This window comes from Danio rerio, chromosome 22, assembly GCF_049306965.1.
Source record: "Danio rerio strain Tuebingen ecotype United States chromosome 22, GRCz12tu, whole genome shotgun sequence".
NCBI lineage: Eukaryota > Metazoa > Chordata > Actinopteri > Cypriniformes > Danionidae > Danio > Danio rerio.
Window position 1 is genome coordinate 15,730,193 of NC_133197.1, and position 26,286 is coordinate 15,756,478.

At 38.3% G+C, this 26,286-nt stretch overlaps 3 protein-coding genes across 6 annotated transcripts in view; 2 read left to right on the forward strand and 1 right to left on the reverse strand.

Moving 5' to 3' along the window:
- The window catches only part of rc3h1a (ring finger and CCCH-type domains 1a), a 48,907-nt gene extending 36,782 nt beyond the window's left edge, over positions 1–12,125 (forward strand). For 2 of the 3 annotated variants that reach the window (XM_005161719.6, XM_073936671.1), the window contains exons 15-20: positions 1,271–1,475; positions 1,561–1,645; positions 1,744–1,843; positions 3,156–3,281; positions 3,561–3,652; positions 6,170–12,125. In XM_005161719.6, the coding sequence (XP_005161776.1) occupies positions 1,271–1,475; positions 1,561–1,645; positions 1,744–1,843; positions 3,156–3,281; positions 3,561–3,652; positions 6,170–6,326 (765 nt within the window). In that variant the 3' untranslated portion in view covers positions 6,327–12,125. 3 annotated transcript variants of the gene reach the window in all.
- A 285-nt stretch (positions 12,126–12,410) lies between these two features.
- On the forward strand, positions 12,411–18,391 carry serpinc1 (serpin peptidase inhibitor, clade C (antithrombin), member 1). The gene is given in 8 exon segments (NM_182863.1): positions 12,411–12,514; positions 13,456–13,817; positions 13,894–14,109; positions 14,360–14,497; positions 15,456–15,674; positions 15,761–15,935; positions 17,116–17,183; positions 17,250–18,391. Coding segments are annotated over 7 exon segments (1,353 nt in total). The 5' UTR covers positions 12,411–12,514; positions 13,456–13,460; the 3' UTR covers positions 17,430–18,391.
- zbtb37 (zinc finger and BTB domain containing 37) lies at positions 17,664–26,286 on the reverse strand. Of its 2 annotated transcripts, XM_005161718.6 has the most exons (4): positions 25,780–26,286; positions 23,394–24,367; positions 23,091–23,190; positions 17,664–22,881 (listed from the first exon to the last, which is right to left on the reverse strand). In XM_005161718.6, exons 2-4 carry the CDS (start codon positions 24,335–24,337, stop codon positions 22,360–22,362), a joined length of 1,566 nt encoding a protein of 521 aa, XP_005161775.1. In that variant the 5' UTR covers positions 24,338–24,367; positions 25,780–26,286; the 3' UTR covers positions 17,664–22,359. The 2 variants fall into 2 exon arrangements, with proteins under 2 accessions (XP_005161775.1, NP_001038625.1); NM_001045160.1 differs by lacking the exon at positions 25,780–26,286 and having other exon boundaries at positions 22,360–22,881; positions 23,394–24,337.

Consider the following 26,286-nt stretch of genomic DNA (forward strand, 5'->3'; position numbering starts at 1 on the left):
ATTATATGAGAGACTTGCTTTTACCAAATAATTTGATCTAATTTGATTTGCATTGTAAACATTAAATGCATGTAAAAAGGTTTTATGTTTTATTTCATATAATAAGTTTTTAGTTATGATACTCCCAAAATCAATCTGCATAAATCCACAGATTCTTTTCTCTGCAGAAATAGCAATAAATGTTTGCAGATTTGGTCTGGCCTTAGTTATGACTAATAATGTGACTTGTGCGCTAGCAAATGGAACATTGTATATTTTGACTTTTTTAATCACTCAGGAGTTCTTCTTTAAAAAAAGTTATCTCAAAATTAGTTTAATGTAGTATATAGTAAAATATATTCCAGTGATGGTGTATTTAAATGAAGACAGGCAGGTTACTTATAAGTAAATTAAAATAAATGCAAAGGCTATGTCAAAAATTGCATACTTCCCCACTATATAGTATGCTAGAAACAGTATGTAAGCCAAGTCTTATGTCTGAATCCATAATATTCAAAAGAAAACATTATGTGAGACATGTGAGTTTCCTGCATGACCTTTACCTCTGAAAACTGGACTTTACTAGAACTTCTGTTAAGCTGATTTGATAGAATCTACATTGTAAAAATTGCAGTAGAAATAAACATAAATCGAATTGAACCTACTACTTCTAAATGAGGTTCTGAAGTGCACATTCAGTTGATGCTACACTATCCCATGATGCAATGCAATATAATTCATAAATGGGAGTGAAGCAACGCAACTGACTCGTTATTTGTCATGTCTCGTTATCATGACAAATCGCAGATGTAGTATGTCCGAATTCTATTCATATTACTCACATTTATACTATACAGAGCGTACTTTTCTAACGGTCATGTAGTAATAGGCGATTTCGGTCGCAGCCAAAGTCACATGCATTTACTGTTAAGATGAAGTCATCTCCCAACAGATCCCCAAATAATAGATGTTCAGTCACAGCTGATTTCATAAAAACTGAACATAACTGCTGACATTTGAGGTTAGTCCAGCCCCACTGTTTGCCAAAAATGAAAACAACTGCACAAAATAAAGCAAATCAAAAGTCATAATTACAAAAAAAAAAATGGAAGCCAGAATTGGCCAGTTTTCCAGTTTTTGGCCAGACGTGTCAGTCTGCATATTCTGTTTCATTAAGTTATTGAATATGTATTCAAATTAGCATTTATTTAAATAATATTATTCATAAAGATTAGCATAAATAAGCATATTCAAATGAGACATTTTAACTAACTTGTACCATTTCTCCCAGCAAAATGTAGAGAAAGGCAAAAGTCTGCGAGTACACGGCTTGGAGCTTCAACGCAGAGCGACTGAAGTTAAAGACGATGACCCCATCATTCCCTTTGGCTCCCTGCCAACCGTGTCTCGTTTCGGAGCCATTTCGCGCACATCTAAACCGGGCTTCCCGCCAAACAGTCCAATGCCACCCTTGCCAAACTCTGCCAAGCACACCGGTAACCCCTACTGCTTTGTCCTCACATTGCTAACAGAATAGCTTGATTCCCATGTTTCTGAACGCTCTTTGTGTTCTCCTTTAAGCTGATTATACCTATGCGAACCACAGTGGGTGGAGTGGTGACTCCTACCAGTCACACCAAACGTCTCAGGGCCACTTCAGCGAGCGGTATGTTGTCTCAGTCTCACCCTTTCTAAGAAATGACTTGTTTTTAATTAGTAAATCTTTTCAGTAAATGAGTGGCACGTTGTCTGCTCATCCTGCAGGTCCAGTTTATCTCCTGCCGTACAGGCCCGCGAGCAGCTCAGGATGGAGCTACAGCAGGTCAACCAGCAAATCAGCCAACAGACACACCCCCGCCTGGAGGTGAGACTGCCCTTCCTTGCTGCGTGTGTCATGTCTGGTCCAACTAAGTGGCTTTATATATATATATATATATATATATATATATATATATATATATATATATATATATGATATCAAATTTTATTAAAAAAAAGAAGACATATGGATTCAAGGCCTGGAAAGTAATTAAAAACAAACAAGTCCTTATGTGCTTGAATTAAAGGGCACCTATGATGAAAATTTACTTTTGTAAGCTGTTTGGACAGAACGGTCTGTATGTATAGTGTGTCCACTGTCATATTAGAGTGATGTAAATCTAACAAGTCTCTCTCTTTTTTTTTCCCCCCTGACGTTAAAATAGGACCCAAATCCCTATGATTTTTGAGACCCACGTGACATAGAAATTATTTTCTCTGCCCACAGGCGCCTTGTTTCTATAACCAAATGTATACACATGTCCACAAATCATTGGGGGGTTGTGGATTAAAATGAAGAACTGTGGTGTGGTGGGTTAGAGGGAATGAGGTCGTGGACCAAAGTAAAGAGCAAGGTGTCTGGTGGGCCCCTGATAGCATCTCCAGCGGCCAAAAACGGCATGGGCCCTTAGAATTGTCTTAACTTTCCCCCCTTAGCAGCACCCCTGTCTGTCACTGTGCTGTTTATCTGATGTAACGCACATGGGAACGGTGGGCAGGGAGAAGCAGCTCGTTTGGATTTAATGCCACAGGCTGCAAAAACAGCTACAATGTATTCAGACATCAAAATGGAAAGATTCTGGAGGCTATAATAAATAATCTGATGTGTATGTTGACACATTTTAGATACAATAAAGGCTTATCTTACATCTTGTAAAAGTTGTAAAATAAGTGCCTTTTAAATTACATTTGTTTATGCTGTCCATAACTGAATGAAAATGAGAAATTCTTAATTTAAAAATACAAAATTTAAATCTTGTTTAAGAACTGAAAATAATGCAGATTTTATCAATATTTCAGAAACCATTTCTAAATTTTCCCAGTACTGGATTCAGTTTTTATTCAAGTTCTTTTAAAACAGTCAATTTTTTGGAAAATTACATGTTCAAAGCAACATCAATTTTCAGACACTTTAATGTCAAGAATAAGTGTAAGTGAAATGTTATGTATAGTAAAGACTTTCATGGCGCTACATATGCTGCGGGTGTTAATTACAAGTGCTTGATTTGAAATTAATGGTGCTTTAGAAGAACATTGAAAGTACCTATATATGTATGTTTATATTTGTGTATTATTATTTATATTATTTTATCATTTGTTTTTTTGATTGATTTAGCATTACTCACTCTCTTTGACAGAACTCCAGCTCAGTGATGTCCCAAGCATCTCGGGTGGACTGGAGCTCTGGGAATTTGTCCAGCGAACAGCTGAGTTTCGAGCTGCACCAGGTGGAGAAAGAGATCAACAAGAGGTCACAGGAGATGGTTAGTGAGACACAGAATTTTTAGACCTCCTATTAATTATTCATAATTAATATATTATATTACCTGTGAATAATCCATGAGCCCATGGCCCTATTCCATTCCTATTCTATTTCCAGTACATTTTTTGGCAAGGTCATCGATTCAAAAAGCAGTTTAATTTGGTATAATTTTAGGGACTTATCTTATGTTACTTGTTTGCTTAAAATAAGTATAATAAATGTTAAAATGATGGCAATTTGCATCATTGCGCTTAAGTTTTTTTTTTTTTTTCACCTTCAGGAGAACCATGATGGCAAATACAAGCGCATCTCAGTTGAAAATGGACCAGATGAACATCTTCTGCAGAGAGATGAGCATCAACTGAGTCTGAGGTGACACATTTTAACAATAAATCCAAATTTTTTATATAATCTTTAAAGGAACACTTAACTTTTTTTGGAAATGGGCTCATTTTATAATTCTCTTAGAGCTAAACAGTTGAGTTTTACCATTTTTGAATGATTTAAATAAACCATTGAGTCAGATTAGACTTAGAATCTCACACACAAAAAATAAAGGTTGATAATTTTTCTATTTTAAGCTTTATTCTTCTGTAGTTTTTTTAATTGTTAGTGGGGTAAACGTTTGGGAGTTGGACTTGTGATCCAAAGGTTTCTGGTTTGAGTCCCTGTACCAGCAGGGATTGTTGGTGGGAATATCCAACTTAATACCACGGCTGAGGTGATTCCTTTGAGCAAGGCACCGAACCCCTAAAACTCCCTTGGTGTGTGTGTTCACGGGTGTAAGTCACTTTGGATAAAAGCTTCTGCTAAATTCGTAAATGTCATATGACTCGGAACTAAACTCTCATTCTTGTGTAATAATCAAGAAACTGTGCTGCAGTTGGCACTATGCTATTACACAGTGTTGTTAACTAGTTGGAGACTTTATTTAGGTGCTGCCTAATATAATTTACCATCAGTCTTGGTACACAGTTTAACTACAAACTAGTCTAGCTTCAAATAGAAAAGTAATCAAAACTTTTTTTTTTAACATGATACTAATGATCTAATCAGATTCAAACAGTACTTGCGCTTGCACTTTTCAACCGAGGTGAATTGAATGAGCTTATTTGCAAAAGAAGTGGTGTGTTCCTTCAAAAAGGATAAAAAGCATGTTGCACATTCTCATGATTAATTTTTATATACACACAGTGCATCTAGAAAGTATTCATAGCGCTTCACTTTTTCCATATTTTTTTGTTACAGCCTTATTCCAAAATAGATTAAATTCATTTATTTCCTCAAAATCCTACACACAATACCCCATAACGACAGTGAAAAAAAAAATTTAATTGTTGCAAATTTATTAAAAATAAAAAACCTGAAAAACCACATGTACATAAGTATACACAGCCTTTGCTCAATACTTTGTTTTGATGCACCTTTGGGAGCAATTACAGCCTCAAGTCTTCTTGAATATGATGCCACAAGCTTGGCACACCTGTCTTTGGGAATTTTTGCCCATTCCTCTTTGCAGTACCTCTCAAGCTCTATCGGGTTGGATGGGAAGCGATGGTGTACAGCCATTTTCAGATTTCTTCAAAGATGTTCAATAGGATTTAGATCTGGGCTCTGGCTGATCCACTCAAGGACATTCACTGAGTTGTTGTGGAGCCACTCTATTGATATTTTGGCAGTGTGCTTTGGGTCATTGTCCTACTGGAAGATGAACTGTCGGCCCAGTCTGAGGTCAAGAGCACTCTAAAGCAGGTTTCATTCAGGATGTCTCTGTACATTGCTGCATTCATCTTTCCCTCTATCCTGACTAGTCTTCCAGTTCCTGCTGCTGAAAAACACCCCCACAGCATGATGCTGCCACCACCTTGCTTCACTGTAGGGATGGTATTAGCCTGGTGATGAGCAGTGCCTGGTTTCTCCAAATGTAATGCCTGACTTTCACTCCAAAGAGTTCGATTTTAGCCTTATCAGACCAGAGAATTTTGTTTCTTATGGTCGGAGAGTTTTTCAGATGCCTTTTGGCAAATTCCAATACTAAGTAGTGGCTTCCGTCTGGCCACTCTACCATACAGACCTGATTGGTGGATTGCTGCACAGATGGTTGTCCTTCTGTAAGGTTCTCCTCTCTCCACAGAAGAACGCTGGAGCTCAGACAGAGTGACCATAAGGTTCTTGATCACCTCGCTGACTAAGGCTCTTCTCCCTTGATCACTCAGCTTAGGTGGCCAGCCAGCTCTAGGAAGAGTCCTGGTGGTTCAAAGCAGCAAAAATTGTTCTGTAACCTTCCCCAGCCTTGTGGCTCAAGACAATTCTGTCACAGAGGTCTACAGACAATTCTATTGTCTTTATGCTTGGTTTGTGCTTTGTCATGCACTATTAACCCTGGGAACTTTTATAGACAAGTGAATGCCTTTTCAAATCATGTCCAATCAACTGAATTTACCACAGGTGAACTCCAATTAAGCTGTTGAAACAACTCAAGAATGATCTGGAAACAGAATGTACCTGAGCTCAATTTAGAGCTTCACAGCAAAGGCTGTGAATACTGATGCACATGTGATTTTTTTTTCAGGTTTTTGCAACAATTACAAAAAAATCATAATGAGGTATTGTGTGTAGAATTTTGAGCAAAGAAATGAATCTGTTTTGGAGTAAGGCTGTAACGTAAAAAAAATGTGGAAAAAGTGAAGCGCTATAATTACTTTTCTAGGTGCACTGTGTGTATATATAAAGTTTTGTTATATTAGGTGAAATATTAACTGAAAGTGTTTTGAGAGACTGACTCAATAACAATCTACCTCCACTGCATAGAAAGAAATGTAAATATACATATTTGTGGTGACATTTGGTTATTTGTGCCCAATATTTTCTCTCTGCTTTCGGTTGTAGTGAGGGCTCCAATGGTTCCATGGGTTTGGTCCAGGACTGTGGTCTCGTCAGCAGCAGCATGTCCTCACTGACCAGCAAGACGTCCTCGCTCAGCTTGTCCTCTGAACAGGTGGCCAGCAGCCCCGATCTGCCCAAGAATGGAGTCGTTCACTCTTAGCCGGCTCATATTCTACCTCATATTCCCCTTTCGCAACATCTTTCCCAGGTTAAACCCTCCGGGCGCTCCACCATTGCTGTATAACACACCGTTCATTCACTTAAAGTTAGCTTCATCCGCTGACCCTCAAACACCCTTCAGGCAATTATGGATGGGATTTACTGTGCATAGACATGCACAGTCATGCCCTGATTGAGTTTCACAGCAGTATCTGCTGTTGAGTATCTTCTTCCTGTTTTGTATTCACCGCTTTCCTTTTTTCATTGCCTTGTAAATCAGGCTAAATCTGAAATATCCTCAGTCTTAAGCAGCATGATCTCTTTAAGGATCAGCAATCCACTTGCGTTTTTTTTATCATGGTATGCTACATTTTCAGTAGTTACGCTCTTTGTTTGTGCTTGGTGTGGCGTTTACACTTCTGTCAGAGTTTACAGTGTTCAGATTCAGATCTTTCTTTTATGTTAGCTGCAGGCTTGCTGCATATTCAAGCATTTTGATACATCGTGAGGGTCAAAACTATTTTATTAAATTTTTTTCATAATTTAGGCTCCAATTTTTTTTATAGTCACTGTATTAACCTCAGTTGCTCTCATGCCAAGAAAGCCAAGTCTTCATAGGGCTCTTGTATTGTTTTTAGTGCATTAAACTGCACCGCCTGTGGGAATTCGATTGAACCGCCTGTAATCATCATCATCTTCTTCTGCTGCCGTAATGTCCTCAGGGATGCATTATTTTGTGGACGTGAATAGAAATAACAATCCAGGTCACTCTGCTTCTTAGTTTGTAGTGGGTATAGTTACATTCTTCCATCCTGAGGATGGAAAGAAGCCCACTATGTTGATGCATAAAGCTGCATTCTGTTGTAAGAATGTGTATGAACTGCTCTTCACTTTGTCAGTGAAGTTACGACCCACATTTTTCATATCTGCTCTGTGTTTTGCCTCAAAAGATGTGGTTCAGAGCTAAATGAAAGACTTTGATCTAGTCGTAATCGCCTCAAGACTTTCCTTCATTCTGTTTCATCTTTGAACATTGTTTTGATGGGCCGCTTCAATCGAATTTCCCTAAAGGCCAGGCTTTCAAACATGAACATGGCGGCCTTTTTAGGCTTACTTTAAACACTGGAGCTTCTTTACTTGGTGTTAGCGTCAGTTGTCTTACTGGAGACTTAAAACATTTGGATTTTTAAGCAAGCCAAACAACCAAACTAAATTATTTAGCATTATTGTTTTTTTTTTTTTTGACCCAACCAAAAATTTAGCTTGTAGTTACATCAGCCGCAGTGAGCTCTGGAGATCCACCAAAAGTCAATTCTCTTATGGTTTTTTTCTAGCCGTTTGGTGCATGAAAACATCAAGAGAAGCAGCCAAAAAATTATCATTTTGTCGTTGGGTAGAAATGTTTGTGGAGCCTGTAAAACTTTCCACATTTTCTGCGCAGATTTTCTTGGAAAATGGGAAAGCAAATTATAAAGCATATTATACACTAGCACAAAATTGAAGTCACATTACTTTCAATTAAAGTAAACAACAGATTTTTCTTCCGTCAATAAAGCAGCAGATTGATCGAAACGCTTGCACTGTAATCTCAAACCTGCATTCTTCCATGTAGATCTCCTTTCTCGGTGGTGAAATCTCATCATTTAGGAAACACTGTCATGCCTCAGTAACTTAGCTTTATGTTGTAACTTAGTTTATTTGATATGGTTTTGTTTTTGTTTGTTTTGTCTGCTAGCATGTAATGGTCTCTTGAGACATCCTACCGCAACCTTAAAAGCACCTTTTTTGGTGGAAATTCTCTTAAGTTGGAGTTAAATTATATTGTTTTTGTTTAAATTTGTATGGTATTACTGTGGCTTTGGTCTGAGCTTTGGACATTTTAAGCAATCGTCAAGATTGGAAATTGCAATTTTGTTTAGGTAGTAGAACTGTGGTGCACAGTGCGGAGAAATCTTTTCAAATTAATTACGAACTGTACTCAAAGGCATGTGAAAACGCTCTTGTAGGAAATTTGTAGGATCTAGAATATGTCCTAGGTTCACTTGGGTAATGTCATGTTTGTTTTGTTTTAAAGGAACACCTCTGTCTTTATCTCAGGGTTGATTTAAGTGTATTTGGGTGTAAATGTCTGTCGCAATGCGCACGCTTTGTTTTTGTTTTGTTTTTCAGGACTGCAATTGTCGCTCAACCAGTTTCGAGACTTGAAGACTTCAAGACTGTGCCTTTATGTAGATCCGCAGTTATTCACGAGTCTGGGGTGTAGATGTAGCCGAACCATTCTTATTTATAATATTCCACTCTCCTCAGTCTTCTAAGTCAGCATTTATATTAAATGATCTCTTCGTATCTGCAGGCTTTCAGACCGCCAAACTGAGTACTGCCTATCCTTTCTGAGATAAAGGAATTTATTGCCAGGTCATTCGTTTTTGTAGCCATTTTGTGTATCTTTGTGAGTTTGAGTATTTAAGCATGTTTCATGGTGTGATGGTGGTTGTTTGATGTTAGGCTTCTTTGAAGAGTCTGAATTGGAAAAGGAAAACAAGGACAGCCTGTGTGTTATGTCATAGTTTGATATCAATATTCAGAGAGGGAGTATTAAGTTTCATTTTTAGGCATTGGAGGTCTAATGATGCAGATAAGCAAATCAACTTGTTTTGATTTCTGTTTTCATTGATTCCATTAATACAATTCGCGACAGTTCTTTTGTACCCAAGTAAGACTGAATTTATTTTATTTTTTTCAATGTTTCCTTGAATGAAACGCAGATTGTATGAGCTCTTGCAGAAGGGCTCAATTTATTGTGGTTTTAAAATTATGTATTTTAAGTCAGCTATTTGAAAACCATCTTTTTAAAGCTATTGTTGCAAAGCAACATTTACACGATCACCCCATGACTAATGGGAATCACTACCGATTTGAAAAGGGAACCAAAATGTTTACCTGGATGAATCATGTGAAGCCTTCACCTCATAACAAATGTTTATGCGTCCCATGAAATGAAGCATGTTTTTGTGACCTTTATTTTTATTTTTTGGTTTTTAAATATAATTAGTAATTTAGTTAGTAATTTTGTTTGCAATAGAAATATAAAAATACAAACAAATGGAAAGTACTGATACGTCATATGTATAGTACATCCTTTATACAAAATTTATTATAAGAAATTGTTTTTATTACAGTAATAAGGATGCAATAATTTTTCACATTATAGTAATGACCTGTTGGGCAATAAACTTGCAAAATTTTTCCCAAGAATGTGCTTAATTGGAATATAGAAAATTATGTTTTTGTTACTGTAGTACAGTAATGTGAATACAATAATATTCCACATTATGGTAATGACATTTTTAGGAATAAACTGGCTCAATTTTCACAAAATGTGCTTTGTTTTGATACTGTATTATGGTAATGAGAATGCAGTATTTTTCAGAATTGTGGTAATGACATTTTAGGTAGTAAACGTAAAAAGTTCTTAAAAATATACTTAATTTCAATATGAAAAAATGCATTTTTGTAAGTTACAGTAATGAGTATGCAGTATGGTTACGCATCATGAAAATTACATTTTAAGAAGGAAATTGCACAATTGTCATTTTTTTTTTCTTCCTAAAAGTACTGATAGATCACATTTATACTACAGCTTTTATAATAAACTATGAAAAGTAATGCTGCTGCTGTTTTACTGTAATGAGTATTACTGTATTACGGTAATGAGAATGCAATGTTTTTCAGCATTGTGGTAATCACATTTTAGGCAGTACACTTAAAGTTCTTAATAATATACTTTAATATAAAAAGTAGCATTTTAAAAATTGTATTATTTTAATGAGTGTGCAGTATTTTTGCGTGTCTTGAAAATGACATTTTAGGAAGTAAATTGGACAATTGTTGAAAGTATGCTTCATTTTAAAAAGCACTGAATCATATTTATTGTACTACCTTTATAATAAAAATGCTGCTGCTGTTTTTACTGTAATGAGTTTTACTGTATTATGGTAATGAGTATGCAGTATTTTTTCAGCATTGTGGTAATGACATTTTAGGTAGTAAACCTAATGAAGTTCTTAAAAATATACTTAATTTAAATTTGAAAAGAAGCATTTCTGTTATTGTGTTATGGTAATGAGTATGCAGTACTTTTTGTTTGTCATGAAAACTACATTTTAGGAAGTTAATTGGACAATCGTCTCAAATTTTTTCTAAAAGTACTGATAGATCATATTTATAGTACTGCCTTCATAATAATACTATGAAAAGAAATGCTGCTGCTGTTTTTACTGCTATAAGTATTACTGTATTACGGTAATGAGAATGCAAAGTTTTTCAGCATTGTGGTAATCACATTTTAGGTAGTAGACTTAAGAAAGTTCTTAAAAATGTACTTAGTTTCAATATGAAAAGTTGCATTTCTATTATTGTATTACGGTAATGAGTGTGCAGTATTTATGCACGTCATGAAAATTACATTTTAGGAAGTAAATTGGACAATTATCTCAATTGTTTTTCTAAAAGTATGCTTCACATCAGATTTATAATACTGCCTCCATACTAATATTATGAAAAAATGCTGCTGCTGTTTTTTTTTTAACTGTAGTATTACTGTATTACGGTAATGAAAATAATTTTCTGTATTTTGAATGACACTTTAGTCAGTAAACTGCCTCAATTATCACCAAAAAATCCTCATGTTTTATTTTAGTATTTTATTTTTGTTATTATATTGTGGTAATGAAAATACCGTATTTCCCCCAACGTGGTAACAGATAAAATAGAAAAATAAAGTCCAAAAATGTGCTTCATCTTCAAAACAAAAAGTTTTATCTTGATTTCGAGGCAAACGTTTTTATGCGATTCATCCACCCAGTGCTGACTTATAAAAAATAAATATATATGTTGTATTTATGACCAGTGTCTAATGAAAAGCCTCAAGTGTTTCCTCATTGGAACTCCTTTTCGTATTGTGATTTTTACCTGCATTTTGAAATGCGAATGTAGTGCTAATTAGTGTCAAAAATCGTACAAATGAGAGAATAGGAATGGTTGAAATTTGACACTTAGTGCCTGAAACACCAGAGACTGTAGTATGTTTTCCCACACAGATAAATGATTAATGGTACATATTGTTCCCTGGTCTCAGGGGGAAAGTATGCGTCGCGCACATACACACAAGAAGTCGCAACGTTACTTGAAACCGATGGTTGTGCACAAATTCAGGCTTTAGTGTTTTAGCTCATAGCTGTAGGACGTAGTTTTGAAATGAATGATTGCGTGTTTGTGTCCAAAGAGAGTGCTGTCCACCTCATTTCTGTACGTTTGTTCCCACTGAAACTCATTGCTTGCACTCATGTATTGACTGTTTTTCGTGAGATGGGGTGTTGCGTTGTGGTCTTTATACCATGATTCCTAACATCGGGATATATAATTGTTTTCGATGATTTCTCCCATGTTATCTCATGATAGACTGCTTAAATTAAGGTACACTTTTAACTTCAACCTGAATAAGAAAGTAAATGTTTGTATATTATACTCCATTATGGAATGTTTAGAATATTTCTCCAATGTGGATGTAGTTGTAATACCTTTTTTTTCTCTTTGTACAAGAATTCACTGTGTGAAATTTTGGATTGCATTTTTGTATAATACAATTGCTTTTCTTCTTTGAGAGGGCAGGGGGTATTACTAACTGGATTTTTGAATTAGATATAAAAAAAAAAAACTTGAAAAATTATTTAATAAGAAATGTATTTTATGTGCAGCAGTGATTCTGGCATGGATTATGATTAAATGATATTGTAAACCATTTTCTTTTTTGTCTTTTTTTTTGACAAATTCATGCACTTTTGTGCAACAAGTTCAGTGTTTTAACACCTAGCTATTAAGGTTACTTCTGATGATAAACAAAATGTTACTTCAGACTTAAAAAGGCAGTTAACACATTTGTAATGAAGTAGTTCTTTTTTTTTTCTTTACAATGATTGTTTTGAACGGATTGCACATTACAAATCATATTTGCTTTGCTTGTGATTGACTTAACACAACCAATCAATAGCTCAAAGGTTGTTCTGAGTAACTTTAGTCACTCTTTAGGGCACTGACCTGTCCACAGAACAGTGTTTTGCTTGACTTTGCTGCCTGCTTAAGTAAAATATAGCCCCAAAACTGGTCTTTAACGAGGAAATACAACACCGGGTAAGTGAAAAATGTGTAAATCCTCTTAATGTATCTTAAGAAAGAGCAGTTATGTCAATGATTGTGTAAAGTTTTTGGTGATCTGTAGGGCTAATATTTAATATTGTCACTTTGGACAACTCGTAGTATAAAGTGGATTGGTTTAAATTAAATCCAGAATTAACTTCAACTTTTGACTAGAATGCTAGTTAATCTAGCAGATTAGCTCAGAGCAAACCTTTTTTCCAAAATCCTACTTGTCTTCTGAATTCGAAAAAGACATTGGCTGTTTCTTAATATGCATCCTCGTGTTCCCGTTTAACGGCATCATCAACCGCCAAAGTTCAGTTCCAAAACACAAGACTGCAAGAATGGAGTATGTGCGAGTTCCTGGATGCATTCTTGAAATCGAGGACGCGTTGATGCAGATTTGACGTAAAACTCGCTCAAAGTCATTGCAGCTGATTCTGAAACCTGATACCTGTTTAAAGTTAAAGTTCAGATATATAACTTTACCCCAGGAGTTTGTGAAAGTAAACATTGACAATGACAATCTTAATAAAGGCATAAACACATTAAAGGTGTTTATTTGCTGAAATTCAAATTAAAGTCTGTGTTTTTTTGTATTGCACAAAGTATATTTGTAAGGTTTGTGCGCATGTTAAATATATTGAAAAGGGAGGGAAAAAATCATTGTATGAATGCTGTAATGTTGAACTAATTTTACATTAAATTGTGTGAAGGTCATGTGACCATCAGGAAGAACGCAACATCTTATTTCTCACAAGACACATTCTGTGTTCTTACGGTCTACCGTGTTCGTTATTCTAATGTGACCTGCTAAGACTGCTCTCCGCAAGTCCATTCTCGGAACTGAGAAACAGCCATTATATTGCGTGATTTGCATAGCCACTAAAATTTGTACTAGTCTTTTCCTGAAATGGTTTCTCATTGCACTTTAGGCAAGATGAAGTTATTGGCATGTATGTGGGCTTTGTGGGCATTTGCCTTATGTTCGATCCATGCAACCAAAGATATCTGCAATGCAAAGCCCAAAGACTTACCCTTGGAGCCAATGTGCATCTATCGCAACCCAGATGAGATCCAACCTAACAAAGAGCCAGAGAATATCCCAGTTGGAACCAACCCTCGAGTGTGGGAACTGTCCAAAGCCAACAGCCGCTTCGCCCTCTCGCTTTTCAAGCAGCTTGCAGAGGGCAAATCTAATGATGAAAACATCTTTCTGTCACCGATAAGTATCTCAACAGCTTTTGCCATGACAAAGCTAGGGGCTTGTAACACAACGCTGGAGCAGCTTATGAAAGTAAGGTTCAGTAGAAACTCTAAATAAAAATCAATCACTTGAGCAAGTTAACAATTTCTCTATCTTTTTCATGTAGGTGTTTCAGTTCGATACGATAAAGGAAAAGACATCAGACCAAGTCCACTTCTTCTTCGCCAAGCTGAACTGTCGTCTGTATCGCAAAAAGCACGAGACAACGGAACTGATCTCTGCAAACCGCTTGTTTGGAGACAAATCCACAACTTTTAATGAGACCTTCCAGCACATTAGTGAGACTGTCTATGGAGCCAAGTTGATGCCTCTCGATTTTAAGGTTACATTTTTTTGAATGTCTTTTTCAGGAATGTGCCAACCTGTTCCTGGAAAGCCACTGCTCCTATCCGTAAAATAACCTGAACATGCTAGCCCAGGTCTTTAGACTCACTAGAAACTTTTAGGCAAGTGTGTTGGAGCTAAACTCTAAGGAACATTGGCCCTCCAGGAGCAGATTGGAACACCCCTGGTCTAAAATATCTGGTCCTTTGGCCCTGGCCTGTACTAATCAATCAGGTTTTGGCCTCCAGGAGAAACCGGAAGCTTCAAGGATAACGATAAATGAATGGATTGCGAACAAGACCGAGAACCGAATAAAAGATACCCTGCCAGAAGGTTCCATAGACACCAACACCATATTAGTCTTGGTGAATGCAATCTACTTCAAAGTAAGTGAGGGTACAAAGAGGTACTTGTTATTAAAGAGTAAAATTTCTCTTGTGGAGTTGTCCAATCCAAAGAGCTCAGGCATTGATGAACTAAAACCAACTAATTAGGATCTTCAGCCCCTGCTCCATTTGTTTAATCTTTTTTGTTTTTTTTTAATTTCTTAATTATATTAGTTCAAATACTAAAGCATGACACTAGGAATGCCAAGCCTCAATACCCAGGGAAATCAAGAACTTGTAAAACGTGCCATTTAAGTAGTTTTGGATAAAAAGCAATAGGCTGGCACACTAAACCTCAACCTCCAGTGTCATGTGCTATTGTGCCTCTAGAGGTCAGAGGATTGAGGTTTAGCTACACAACTCTTACTAACTAGTCTCCATTACACTCATTGTGGTAAACCTTACTCCTGTCCCGGTCACAACAGGCAATATAACCCCTCCAGATCTACTTGCATTACTTTTAAGTGGGATTCAAACTGGAGTCTCCAGTATAGGAGGCAGATGTACTTGTCCGGACTCTATTGATGCCATATGTCATGTACAGTATCAGTTACATGACTAGTGTAGCACTATATGTCTAACTCAATACATGCTTAATAGAACTTTTCGGGAAGCACGTTTGAACCAAATGGAGCACCTGCTACATACCAAGTATAGGTCTAGAGTGCCACTGTCCTGAGTTCCGCTATATCCCTAATCGAACAGACCTTAAAAAATAAAATGTTTTAGTGTTGCATGATAATTAAATGGCAGGTGTGATTGATTAGAGATGCCACTAAACTAATTATTATAGTGACCCCCAGGACTTGTCAACCCTTAAAAAATGTGGTTCTGAATGCAGCTCTAGAAATTTCCAGGCAGGTGTTTTAGAAGTAGAAAAGAGGTCCCTTAAGGTGTAGGATTTGGCATTCCTGACTCATGAACCCTGTTACAGTATGTTTTTTTCTTTGCATTCCAGGGGCAATGGAAAAACAAGTTTGATAAGCAAAATGTCATGAAGTTAGACTTTCATGTTAGCCCAACGCACAAATGTCCCGTCCCCATGATGTACCAAGAGAAGAAATTTCAATATGCAAAAATTCCTGAGGACAAAGTCAAGATCCTTGAATTACCCTACAACGGTGGGGACATCACAATGGTGCTCATCTTACCCATTGAAGGCGCAACCCTGTCGGAAGTAAGTCTACTATAAACAGTAAACACAATGTTCTCCTTTAAGATCTTAATCTGTCGCCATACATAACAATACTGAATCTATTTAAGGTGGTGGCAAATATGAACCTCAAGAAACTTGTCGGCTGGCTCCATGCTATGAAAGAGACCACAGTGGCTGTGCAGATTCCTCGTTTCCGTGTTGAGGACAGTTTCAGCCTCAAAGAGCAGCTGACGAAAATGGGCCTTGAAGATCTTTTTAGTCCAGCAAATGCCAGTCTCCCAGGTACATTACTCCGTTTTGACTTTAATGAATGTTTTAATTTTATGACTTCACCTGCTTTTTAAGTTACGATTAATTATGGTCAACGAATCTGGTGCACTCTGCTTGAAAAAGGCTTGACTTTAGCTATGTGTTCAAAACCACCTATAAGTGTACTTCTGAAGAGAAAGACTGGGACAAGGGCAGGTGGAGGGATGCTGGTAGAAACCGTCAGCTGAGACAGTCCAATGGCTGCTGCTTATATACAAACATGATAATGATTGACCTACCTAAATGATTAGGCTACCCTTGAACCTATGTTGTGAACTTCATTTGTCATAGTTTACCCACCGCCAAGTTCTTTCCCCATTTCTTTTGTCCAACCTAAAAGCTTCTTTAGAGTCGGAATTAGGGCAGTTAATTGAAATTCAGTTTTTGGCCTGCAATAATTACGAGAAAAAAATAAATCAATTATCGCATAATATCCCACCAAAACTGAAGTAATGTAATGTGTATTTATATAGTGCATTTGTGTATGGCCATACTTCACAATCACGAGGAGGGGTCTCTTTACCCCACCACTTGTGTTCAGCACCCACTTGGATGATTCGACGGCAGCCACAGGACAACAGCGCCAGTGCTCTCACCACACACCAGCTATAGGTTAGATTCAGTGGATGGGGATGATTTAGAGGCCATGATGGGCAAACGGAGGGAATTTGGCCAGGACACCAGGCTTAAACCCCTACTCTATAAGAGAAGTGCCTGGGGATTTTAAATGACCACAGAGAGTCAGGAGCTAGGTTTAACGTGTCATCTCAAAGACGGCGCTTACTGACAGTACCCTTCACTTTACTGGGGCATTAGGACTCACACAGACCACAGGTTGAGCGCCCCCTGCTGCCCTCACTAAACTAAATTTAAAAATGGAAATAAGTAAAACCATGTGGCATGACTTGCAGCATGGGACGTGTTTGATTTATTGAAGTGTTTGGTTCATTCATGTTTTTAAAAGTGCGAGACGAGCAAAACCCACAAAGTCACTTTTTAGCTAAATGTGAGCACCTAATTGGTCAAATACATGCAAAAACCTCCTATTCAAATTTAGTGTTGAGAATTGTGAAATTTCAGCCTTTGAAATGTAAAGGTGTAATAGCAACATTATTAAACACTGCTATTTCACCGTCATGTCGTCTGGCACTAGGGATGGTTGCTGATGCTGAAGGTCCCAACTTGTTCATCTCCGATGCTTACCATAAGGCCTTCCTTGAGGTAAGATTATTTAAAATGGTTAGCCATATCATTTTCCGAGGTGGGTTACACTATTTGTTTCGGCAGGTGAACGAGGAAGGAAGTGAAGCTTCTGCCGCCACAGCGGTAGTAGCTACCGGACGTTCCCTGAACATCTTCCGAGAGCAGTTTGTTGCGGACCGGCCTTTCCTACTGTTTATTCGTGAGTCTAGTATCAATGCCTTGATCTTCACCGGTCGAGTCGCAAATCCATGCAGGAGCAGCTAATATGGATCTGGCACTGAGGACAATTGTTGATCGTCCTTGTCTAGGCTTAACTTGCCTAGGCTGCTTTATTCCTTCCATCATCGCTTAAGAATGATTTTTTTTTTTAATTGGTCCCAATATGTACCTTTATTTTTTGTCAGTATACCAAGAAAGCACTGGAAACAAACACGGCAATAGGTTGGGGAGATGATTTCGGAAATAAAGCTAAGTAAGGAATATGTACAGACACAGGACAATGATAAAACAGGTTTATTTTTTTTTTCATATTAGAAATTTGGGTTTAGCAGTATCACACAATCTGGGCTTACATAATTATACATTGAAAGAACATAATTAAAAATCCTTCACAGTTACACTTAAAGTGCTTTATTTCTATTTAGAAGAATGGACTTGACACACTGCCAGTAAGGAAACAAAAATAAACATAGTGGTTATCGTGAAGATGGCATTCACATTATTAATGATTAAACTTTCTGATTCCTGTACCATTTGAAATGCAAATTTAAAGCAATCATAAACGCAGATTAATCTCAAATAAGTAAATATACTTTAATTGCCTATCAATATAATTTCTTAATTTTTAAAACATTTGCTATCTCAATAAATATATTGGTCTACTATTAAAATTTTAAGACAACTATTCTCGTGTTTTGGAATTTGGACCTTTTTTTTTCCCAAGAATAAAATATTTTTGCTTTATCGTGGTTTTGTAAAATAAGATATTTTCTGAAGTATGGTTTAAATTAAAGTGATTAAATCTTCTAAGACACATGGAAAGAACTTTACAGACTATATTGCTTTTACAAGATAAAACAATATAGCATGACAACTCGTAAAAGGTCAATATTTTGGCTTCTGTTGGTGCAAATTTAGATGCCTGGAATTGTCTTTATGTTTGGCCATTACAAAAGACAGACAACATGCAAATAAACAATTCCTACTGAAGGTCAGTAGAAGAACAATGTCTTGTTTCCTTGTACAAAGACTCTTTTGAGGTAAAAACAAAACAATTGACTTTTTTTTGACACTGCATCACTTGCTTGTTTGCTTATTCAGACAGACTAAGAGTTGAAATATATATATGTAGGCTATTGAAGTGTCCTCTTCTGAAATGTGTTGCTTGTACAAAATATTTGCTCCAGAGGGACTCACGACAAGACTGAACAAACTCTGAAGATATGGCTCAGTTTTGTCAGTCGGACTTCCCTCCCCCCAAAAAATAACAAAAAACGACTAAGTAGAGACATGCACTTTATCACGTTTCACAAGGCGGACCATGAAAAAAAAACAAATAAACATGAGGTAAATGTGATCGCACAGATAGAATTTTATCCCATTCGCCAATATCATACCTGCCAACATTTGTCTCTGAAAATCCGGGAACCCACAGTGGGCGGTTTGGTGTTAGGCTGAGAACTGGGTAAGTAACTGTACTATGCACCGGGTTTCGGGCAACCGATGCGATCGGATACTATACCAAAGTCGGCGACCCGTGGATGTCACACACCATTCACAGTGGGTGTCAACGATTCCCATTTACTTAGAATAGTTGACATCAAGCGTTGCCGAACTGAATTGTGGATCCGTCGGCGCCAATTCAGCGGCGTTGCTTGCTGCAGAAGTTCGGGATTTCTCAACTTTGCATAAAGCAATCTGATTGGCTGACGCTTCAGTAAATACCCCAGCTCAGAAAGTAGCCTATTGTGGACTAATTTCATTGGCTGATCGTGTCAGCCCCAACTTCAGACACACCCTCAGTCAAGCACTGACGCTGAAGCCCCGTGTGAATCCACGATTACAGTATAAAAAATGATGGGAGTTTTCCAGAAGTAACAAAATGAGAGGGTGAAGGAAGATGGGTCTGAAATACGGGAGACTCCCAGAAAAAATGGAAGTGTTGGCAGGTATTGCAATATGCATAAACGCGTAACAAGTTTTTCATGTTGAAATCGACTGGTCGCCGTTTGCACAAGTGCATTTTCATTCTGCACCCTTTCATCTGGAAATAGGCCGAAATATTGCTTCAATGTTGTTCCATATGTAACTACACATTCAATAACACTGTGTTAAGATTAGACATAATTTGGTTAGGATTGACTTGATCAGTCAATAATTGAACTGCAGTAGATGTATTGTCATAGAGAAACATTACATTTTACAGGCTAATATATACACCGTAGCAACACATTTATCCTCTTAAAGCTTGAAAAACATACAAAAGCCAAACACATAATATTAGAATGAATAATATAGTTGAACAAAAACAGACAGGTTGGTCAACCATCAATGTTTCGAAGGTCAACATTAGGGAAACATGCTAAAAAGTTATCATAAGCCCTGAAACCCAAATTAACATGATTAAATTTAGACTGCTAAAAGGTGCAGCTCAATAACAATCGGAATGACTGATTATAGATATAGATCCCTTGATATTAAATTGCAGTTAATTCATTCACATAGAGATAATTTAAGTCACTATCACCCTTATATGATTGGCATACACAAAACAGGCTCATGCCCCAAATCTAAATTTAAACGTAAAGGCGTTAAAAGAACCTATTTGCTTGATATATTATAACATATTAGATTGTGATTATGTTGTTGTTTACAGACATACTCATCTGCCCTTATCATGAGGTTGCATTGTGACAAATAAAAGCAATATCAACATGCTCTTCTATTTACCTGGGTTCTTAACTGTACAACAAACGTGAAATCATACTGTTTCAGAATTGTATTTCAATGCGGATGCTTCTGAGGCATGGCTATTTACATTGAGTGAAAATATTCATGTTTTTTTTTTTTCTCGCTGCACTCGTGAAATATGTCGACCCAAGTTACCCAGAGCTAGAGTTCCAAGTAAGAAAATCTGCTTGGTACAAACCGAAAAGGTCAACACCAAAAGTAAACAGAGAGTTCCTGATATTTGTAAGAAGTGTTTACCTGCTGACCTGTGTTCACAGATGAGAGTAACGGTAAAAGTAAGTTCCAACCTGTGTTTGATATGAAGCGAGGTGCACAAAATCTCTATCGGAAACATCAGTAGCTGATTTTTATAACCATTTCCTAAAAAATAAAAAAATCAGTCGCAATCAAGTGTAATTCACAGCCTTATAAAAACAATAACAGCTTGACTTGCGCTTAAACACCTTTGCTTTTGTTGATCGTTCTCGAAACTGCCTCTGTGTTGTTATTACATGTATAAATTTGTCTAAATATGCATAAGTGACACATGTATATAGATATACAAGTATTCCAAAAACTAAACAAACACCCCCACCCTTTCTTTAAGTGCCTGATGTAATCTCTTTTTCTCCTGTTCACCCTCCCAAGGGTTTAAGAACTTCCAAGTTTCAGTTCCTTTGGTTACTGAGAGCTTCAGTAAATTCACGTCATAGCACCATCTGGAAACATCTGTTCATAAGCCAAGTGTAAAGGCACTTGACCCCAAGGTTAAAGTGCCTTCCATTAGATGAAGGGAAAACTTAAACTCAAAGTCATTCCGTGGCATTTAATTTTTTTTCCCCCAGTCATCACAGACATACGGTTTCCGTTTTCCTAAATGGCATTGACAACCAAGTCCACATTTGGTTCGTCTCCGCACTAGACTCAATTCTTTTGACTTGACACATAAAAGGAAGAAGGTTACGTCTTCTGGGACCCCTTCCCCCTGCTCAAAAACATTCTTACAAACAAAATATCTGTAAAACAAGTTGGTGAGGCTTGTAAATCTCAACGTAAAGAAAGAAATTAAACAATGAACATAAAATTCGGCTGAGTGCATCCACACATCTGCGTGTGACAGATCGGTATTGCGTAGTGATGTGAGAGAGAGGTAACTGAGCGGTCTATTGTAGCTTATTTGAGGTTGAAAGATTTCCTGTGTGTTATATCACTGTATCGCCCACATTCAGCAGCTGAGTAGTTGAGTTTGGAGATGTATGAAGGCCTTAACGGAAATTAAAAAGTAAATAAATATGTCACTGCTATGCTTGACCCTTGTCCTTTCACCAGCGTGCCTATATCACAGTATTACCACCTACATTAAACAGTAAAACAACAATGTGAGTGTTTCTGGTTATAAACCCTAAGTTCTACAACTTCCTTGCGTTGAGGCTAAGTGTGAGCAATGCGTTTCAGTTATATGGCAGGCCGGATCGGCACTTAAAAAGAAACTAAGAATCTTATGTTAGGTCAGACCTGAGGGTCCCTAATAAAAAAAAAAACTGAACCCGTTTTCCTAAGCTTGCCATGACTGGGGAGCACAAAGTCAAGTCCCAGGTTAATTTATCAAGATTGTCTCAAGGCAAAATAGCGAAGGACTACGATGTCCTCTCATTTTAAAATGCAACTTCTGGCACAGAGAAGTTTGGCAATTTTTGACTAAATTTGACCAAATCATAGCTAGAGCTTCTCTTTTTGTTTATCCTGAAAGATTTGTAGTAGTACAAAAATATAAAAAATCATAACATATAAAAAGACAGAAAAGACTAAAAACAAATCAAACGAACAAAATTAATCACTGCATCCAGTGGTGTGTGAGGTTGTTGGAGTGTGGCTTGTCTTCATATATTGACGTCCTGTTCAGTTTGTATGGTGAAGGTAGATGCGGTTTAAAGCGGAAATACCATTTATAAATCCCTAGAGAATACTATTCCTAGCAAACTGTTCCTTGCATCTTTGTTATCATTGAAAAAAATAGAGGATCTTTGTCCAAATGGGACGCTTAAGACTATCCCTTTTTTTTTTTTAGACCTTTCCTTTTTGACAGTAGCTGAAAGAACCTCCTGCTTACTCAACTTCTTCCAAATTGCAACTTTCAGTGTGGATGTTGGGAGACAAGGGACAGGCGGATCTCAAGAGAGAAGGTCCTGTTTGACCCTGCTGTCCTGTGTCTCCCTAAATTTGTAACATTTTTCGTCAAAGCCTTTCAGTCAGGCCCAGTGGTAGAGACTGACGGTTGGACCCCTTCTCCGAAGGATGAGCCAGCACCTCCCCCTCCACCATTGCCCTCAGCTTCCTCCTGGCTGGGTGACTCGTCTTCGTTCTGTCCTCCACGGGAGGTGACCGTGGTGGTCTCGGGAGAGGCACTATGGGACACCTCCTGTGGGGCACAGCCTGGGTGGTTCTTACGGAAGTGCTGGTTGAGGATAGCCTGGAACGGGAAACTCTTGCCACAGACATGGCAATGAAAGGGCTTGTTTCCTGTGTGCTTACGGATGTGGTACTCAAGTTGGTCCTTGCGGGTGTATTTCTTCCCACAGATTCGGCAGACAAAAGGGGTAATGCCCATGTGCAGGCGCATGTGACGATCTAGGCTTCCCTTCTGGTTGAAGGACTTGCAGCAGTAAATGCAGGTGAGACGGGGGTTGTAGCGGAACCACCTGTCACCTACCTGTTCTCGTAGGTATTCCTCATATCCTCCCATGTCAAACACAGCTTGTTCCTCTCCCTGTATGGAAAAGGGTGAAAAGTTAATGGTCTAACATAGGTTAACATAGGCACACCACCTGTTCTGTCAGCGGTACAATTGTAAGGTTTTTTTATTTGCTCAGCAAGTGTGACTGACCAATATTTATTTGAAACGATCTATAGGTATTAAAGAAATTAAAGGGTTGTAATTGTAAACTTTTGATTACAACTATGTTTGGGATGCCTTACCTGTGAGGTGGGATGTCTCTGATCGTCAACTCTTCCTGGAGACTCACTCTTGGCTCTCTGGCGATCAGCCATGACCACCACACTACCTGTTGGACTAAACCTGAGGAAAAAAACAAGTACAGGTTCACAATTTTACCAAACAAAACAGAAAAAGTGTTATTGAGCTAAGTGAAATACATTTAAGTACTGTGTCTTGACGTTCCTTAACATAAAAGAAAGTTTGTATCTACATCGATAAGATTCTTATACAAAAAAAAAAACTTTTAAAATTGAACGTGAACTTCCTTTAGATGCCATACACACCTCTCTGTTTCACTGAAGCTACTGGACGGCTGGGAACTTTTCCCACCTCTTCCTCCTTCCTGCACTAGTGTGCTACGTCCTGAGGTGTCAATCATTACTGTCGGCCCCTCCTCTGCCCCACTGCCTTCCTCCGCTGAAGCCTGGGTCTCTGCCCCCATCCACTCATCCATCCTTTCTGTCTTAATCCGAAACCCATCAACCATCCGCACGTTCTCCTCTCCTCCTCTCTCTGCCTCAGGTCCTGTTTCAACATACCATTGCCCGGCTCGGTTAATTCGAAGAATGGGTTCTTTTCCAGATCCTACCTCCTCGGAGCCAATGCCACTGTGCTCCACTATTTGAGGGCTCATGGACTCCCCAGGGGGACTAATCTCTCGAACTTCCCTCACATCGCGGATGCTGATCACCCCAGTGTTGCCAATCAACCGGGAGCTTGTGAGTCTGGGACTCAAGGAGCGGGACCCACTTAGTGTCGTCCCACCTCGTCCCGACTCAATGGTTTGGTTGGTGGTTCTATGAGCTCCATTCCCGAGCTCCTCTTCCACATCTGATAGGCTGATTTTAAAGTGGATGCCTTCCAAAATCTGTGTGCAACGATCAATAATATGCTGCATTTGGAGGAAGCTGGCAGCCGTCAGGTAACTGATGATATCGGCAAGTTGCAAGCATAATCGTCCTGTGTAGCAGAACGAAAGGAGCTGCTCGAATACGGTTGGGTTCCGGATGACTGATATGGACACGGTGCTCATCTCACTCAGTGACATGTGGTCCCTGAAGTAGGGGGAGCTGGCGGCAAGGACCACCTTGTGGGCACGAAAACTGTGGCCCTGAACATTGACAACAATGTCACATAGACGACCCTGTATTCGCAACTGGTTCAAGTGCGACAGGACGGAGTTGCTGAAGTCCGGAATATCAAGTTGGATGCTTCCTGCTCGTTCCATGCGGGCTGCCTATTGCGCTGCTTTTCAAAGCTGCGGACAAATAAAAAGAAGTTCAGGTTATTGGATTAAGTCTGTAAAGCTGTAAAGTTCTTTAAAAATGCAATATAATAGAGACACGTTTTGCATTGCGACAAAAGATGTGCAATTTTCATTTCATTTCATCTCCTTCGGCTTAGTCCCTTTATTTATCAGGGGTAGCCACTGGGAAATAAAACTTATCCAGCATATGTTTTACGCAGCCAATAACCTTCCAGCCGCAACCCAGCAATGGGAAACACTCATACATTATGGCCAATTTAGCTTATTTAATTCACCTATACCACATGTCTTTGGACTGTGGGGGAACCGGAGCACCCGGAGGAAATGCACACCAACACAGGGAGAACATGCAAACTACACACAGAAATGTCAACTGGTCCAGCCGGGACTTGAACCACTGACCTTCTTGCTGTGAGAACACCTAGCCACTGTGCTGCCCTCATGCCAAATTTATATACAGAGAAAACCACAAATTAATTATTCAAAGGCTGTTTCCCAAAGAAAAGTGTGGGACCAGCTGACAATAGTTAATGCGGACGTGTTCAGGGAAACTTGTCTGAAGTTTTGTTCAAGTAGCTCTAACTCACAGAGTTCATCAGAGTCAACTGGTGCACATGTACACATAAAAATGTAAACTGTCTATAAAATCACATTTTAGTAAGACATGTCAAACTCTTTTTGTTTTTTTAACGCGTTTAAATATCCAAGTAAAGTAAACATAATTCATACATTTAATCTGGGGTTTTTAAAAAAACGTCCTGCCGTTATCAGCACACAATGAATCTTGGGACGTTTGAGGCAGCAAAGGGTCCACCGGTCGTGTTCTTTAATGTATGGAAAACTAAGTACGCATTTGGAGGCGGTATTTGAAGGAGCTTTCAAATTTTTTTGAAATGAGATGGTCTTCTTCATGCCATTCTTCTTATGGATACATTTCCTTTTTCCACTTCCTGTTAACTCTTATGACAATGTATATTTGCTCCCCACAAGTTTTCAGTCCATATCCAAAATTTCACAAAAAGTGAAAGCTAACTTTTCGGAGTGCTGTCAGCCAGATTGAATATAGTCACTATTTTTGCAGCATCTGCACACTACATCTTTAAGAGCTGACCAGATTTTTTGTAACACCTCAGATTACATGTAGCATGCTGAAAAGCTTAAAACAATGGTTATTACATGGCTGAATGATGATAACTACACACATGCTTTAACAACAGCAATGACAACAACCTGTTTAAAAGTTTATGAAATTACAAAGACAACCCTTGTCATTTAATAGCATTCAGCATTCATGAAAAATAAAACTGGAGCATTTCAGTTATAACAATGCAATGCAACGTATGACCCATTTTTCTTGAAGAAAAGTTACATCTGAAGTGAGATGCGACAAAGATTTCCCTCACCTTTTAGATTTCAGGCACAAAAATCTCCACTATATTTTTCGGCACTCTTGCACTTCTTTATGGCTACAACCCACAGCTGTTAGACAGCAAAGTTGCCATTTTTGCATTGCATAGGTCAGTAGGATTGGTTCGCAGTGTTACTTTGTCTCTCTCTGTTTTTGACATAGTATCGGCCGACGGCGCAGGGCAGCTGTAACCGGCGGCGTGGCACCTCAGTTCGGTTCCAGTAACACACTGCAGCGCGGTGATGCGATGAAGCCTACCCGAAAAACACGCACACACCCCGGCGCAGAGCAAGCAGGGAGGTGCCTTACCCCGGTCCACGCCAAATTTATATTTACACAAAAATACAACCCAAAATACGGTTTTCCTTTTACGACAGTCTGTTTTGAGTGATCGGGCATTGAATTCCCCCCATTTCACGACCACTATTTATCGCTATACTTATCGCCAGGGATTCTGCTGTCGCTTTCGGTTCCTCCGCCGCTCTCATATTCCCCCATGTAT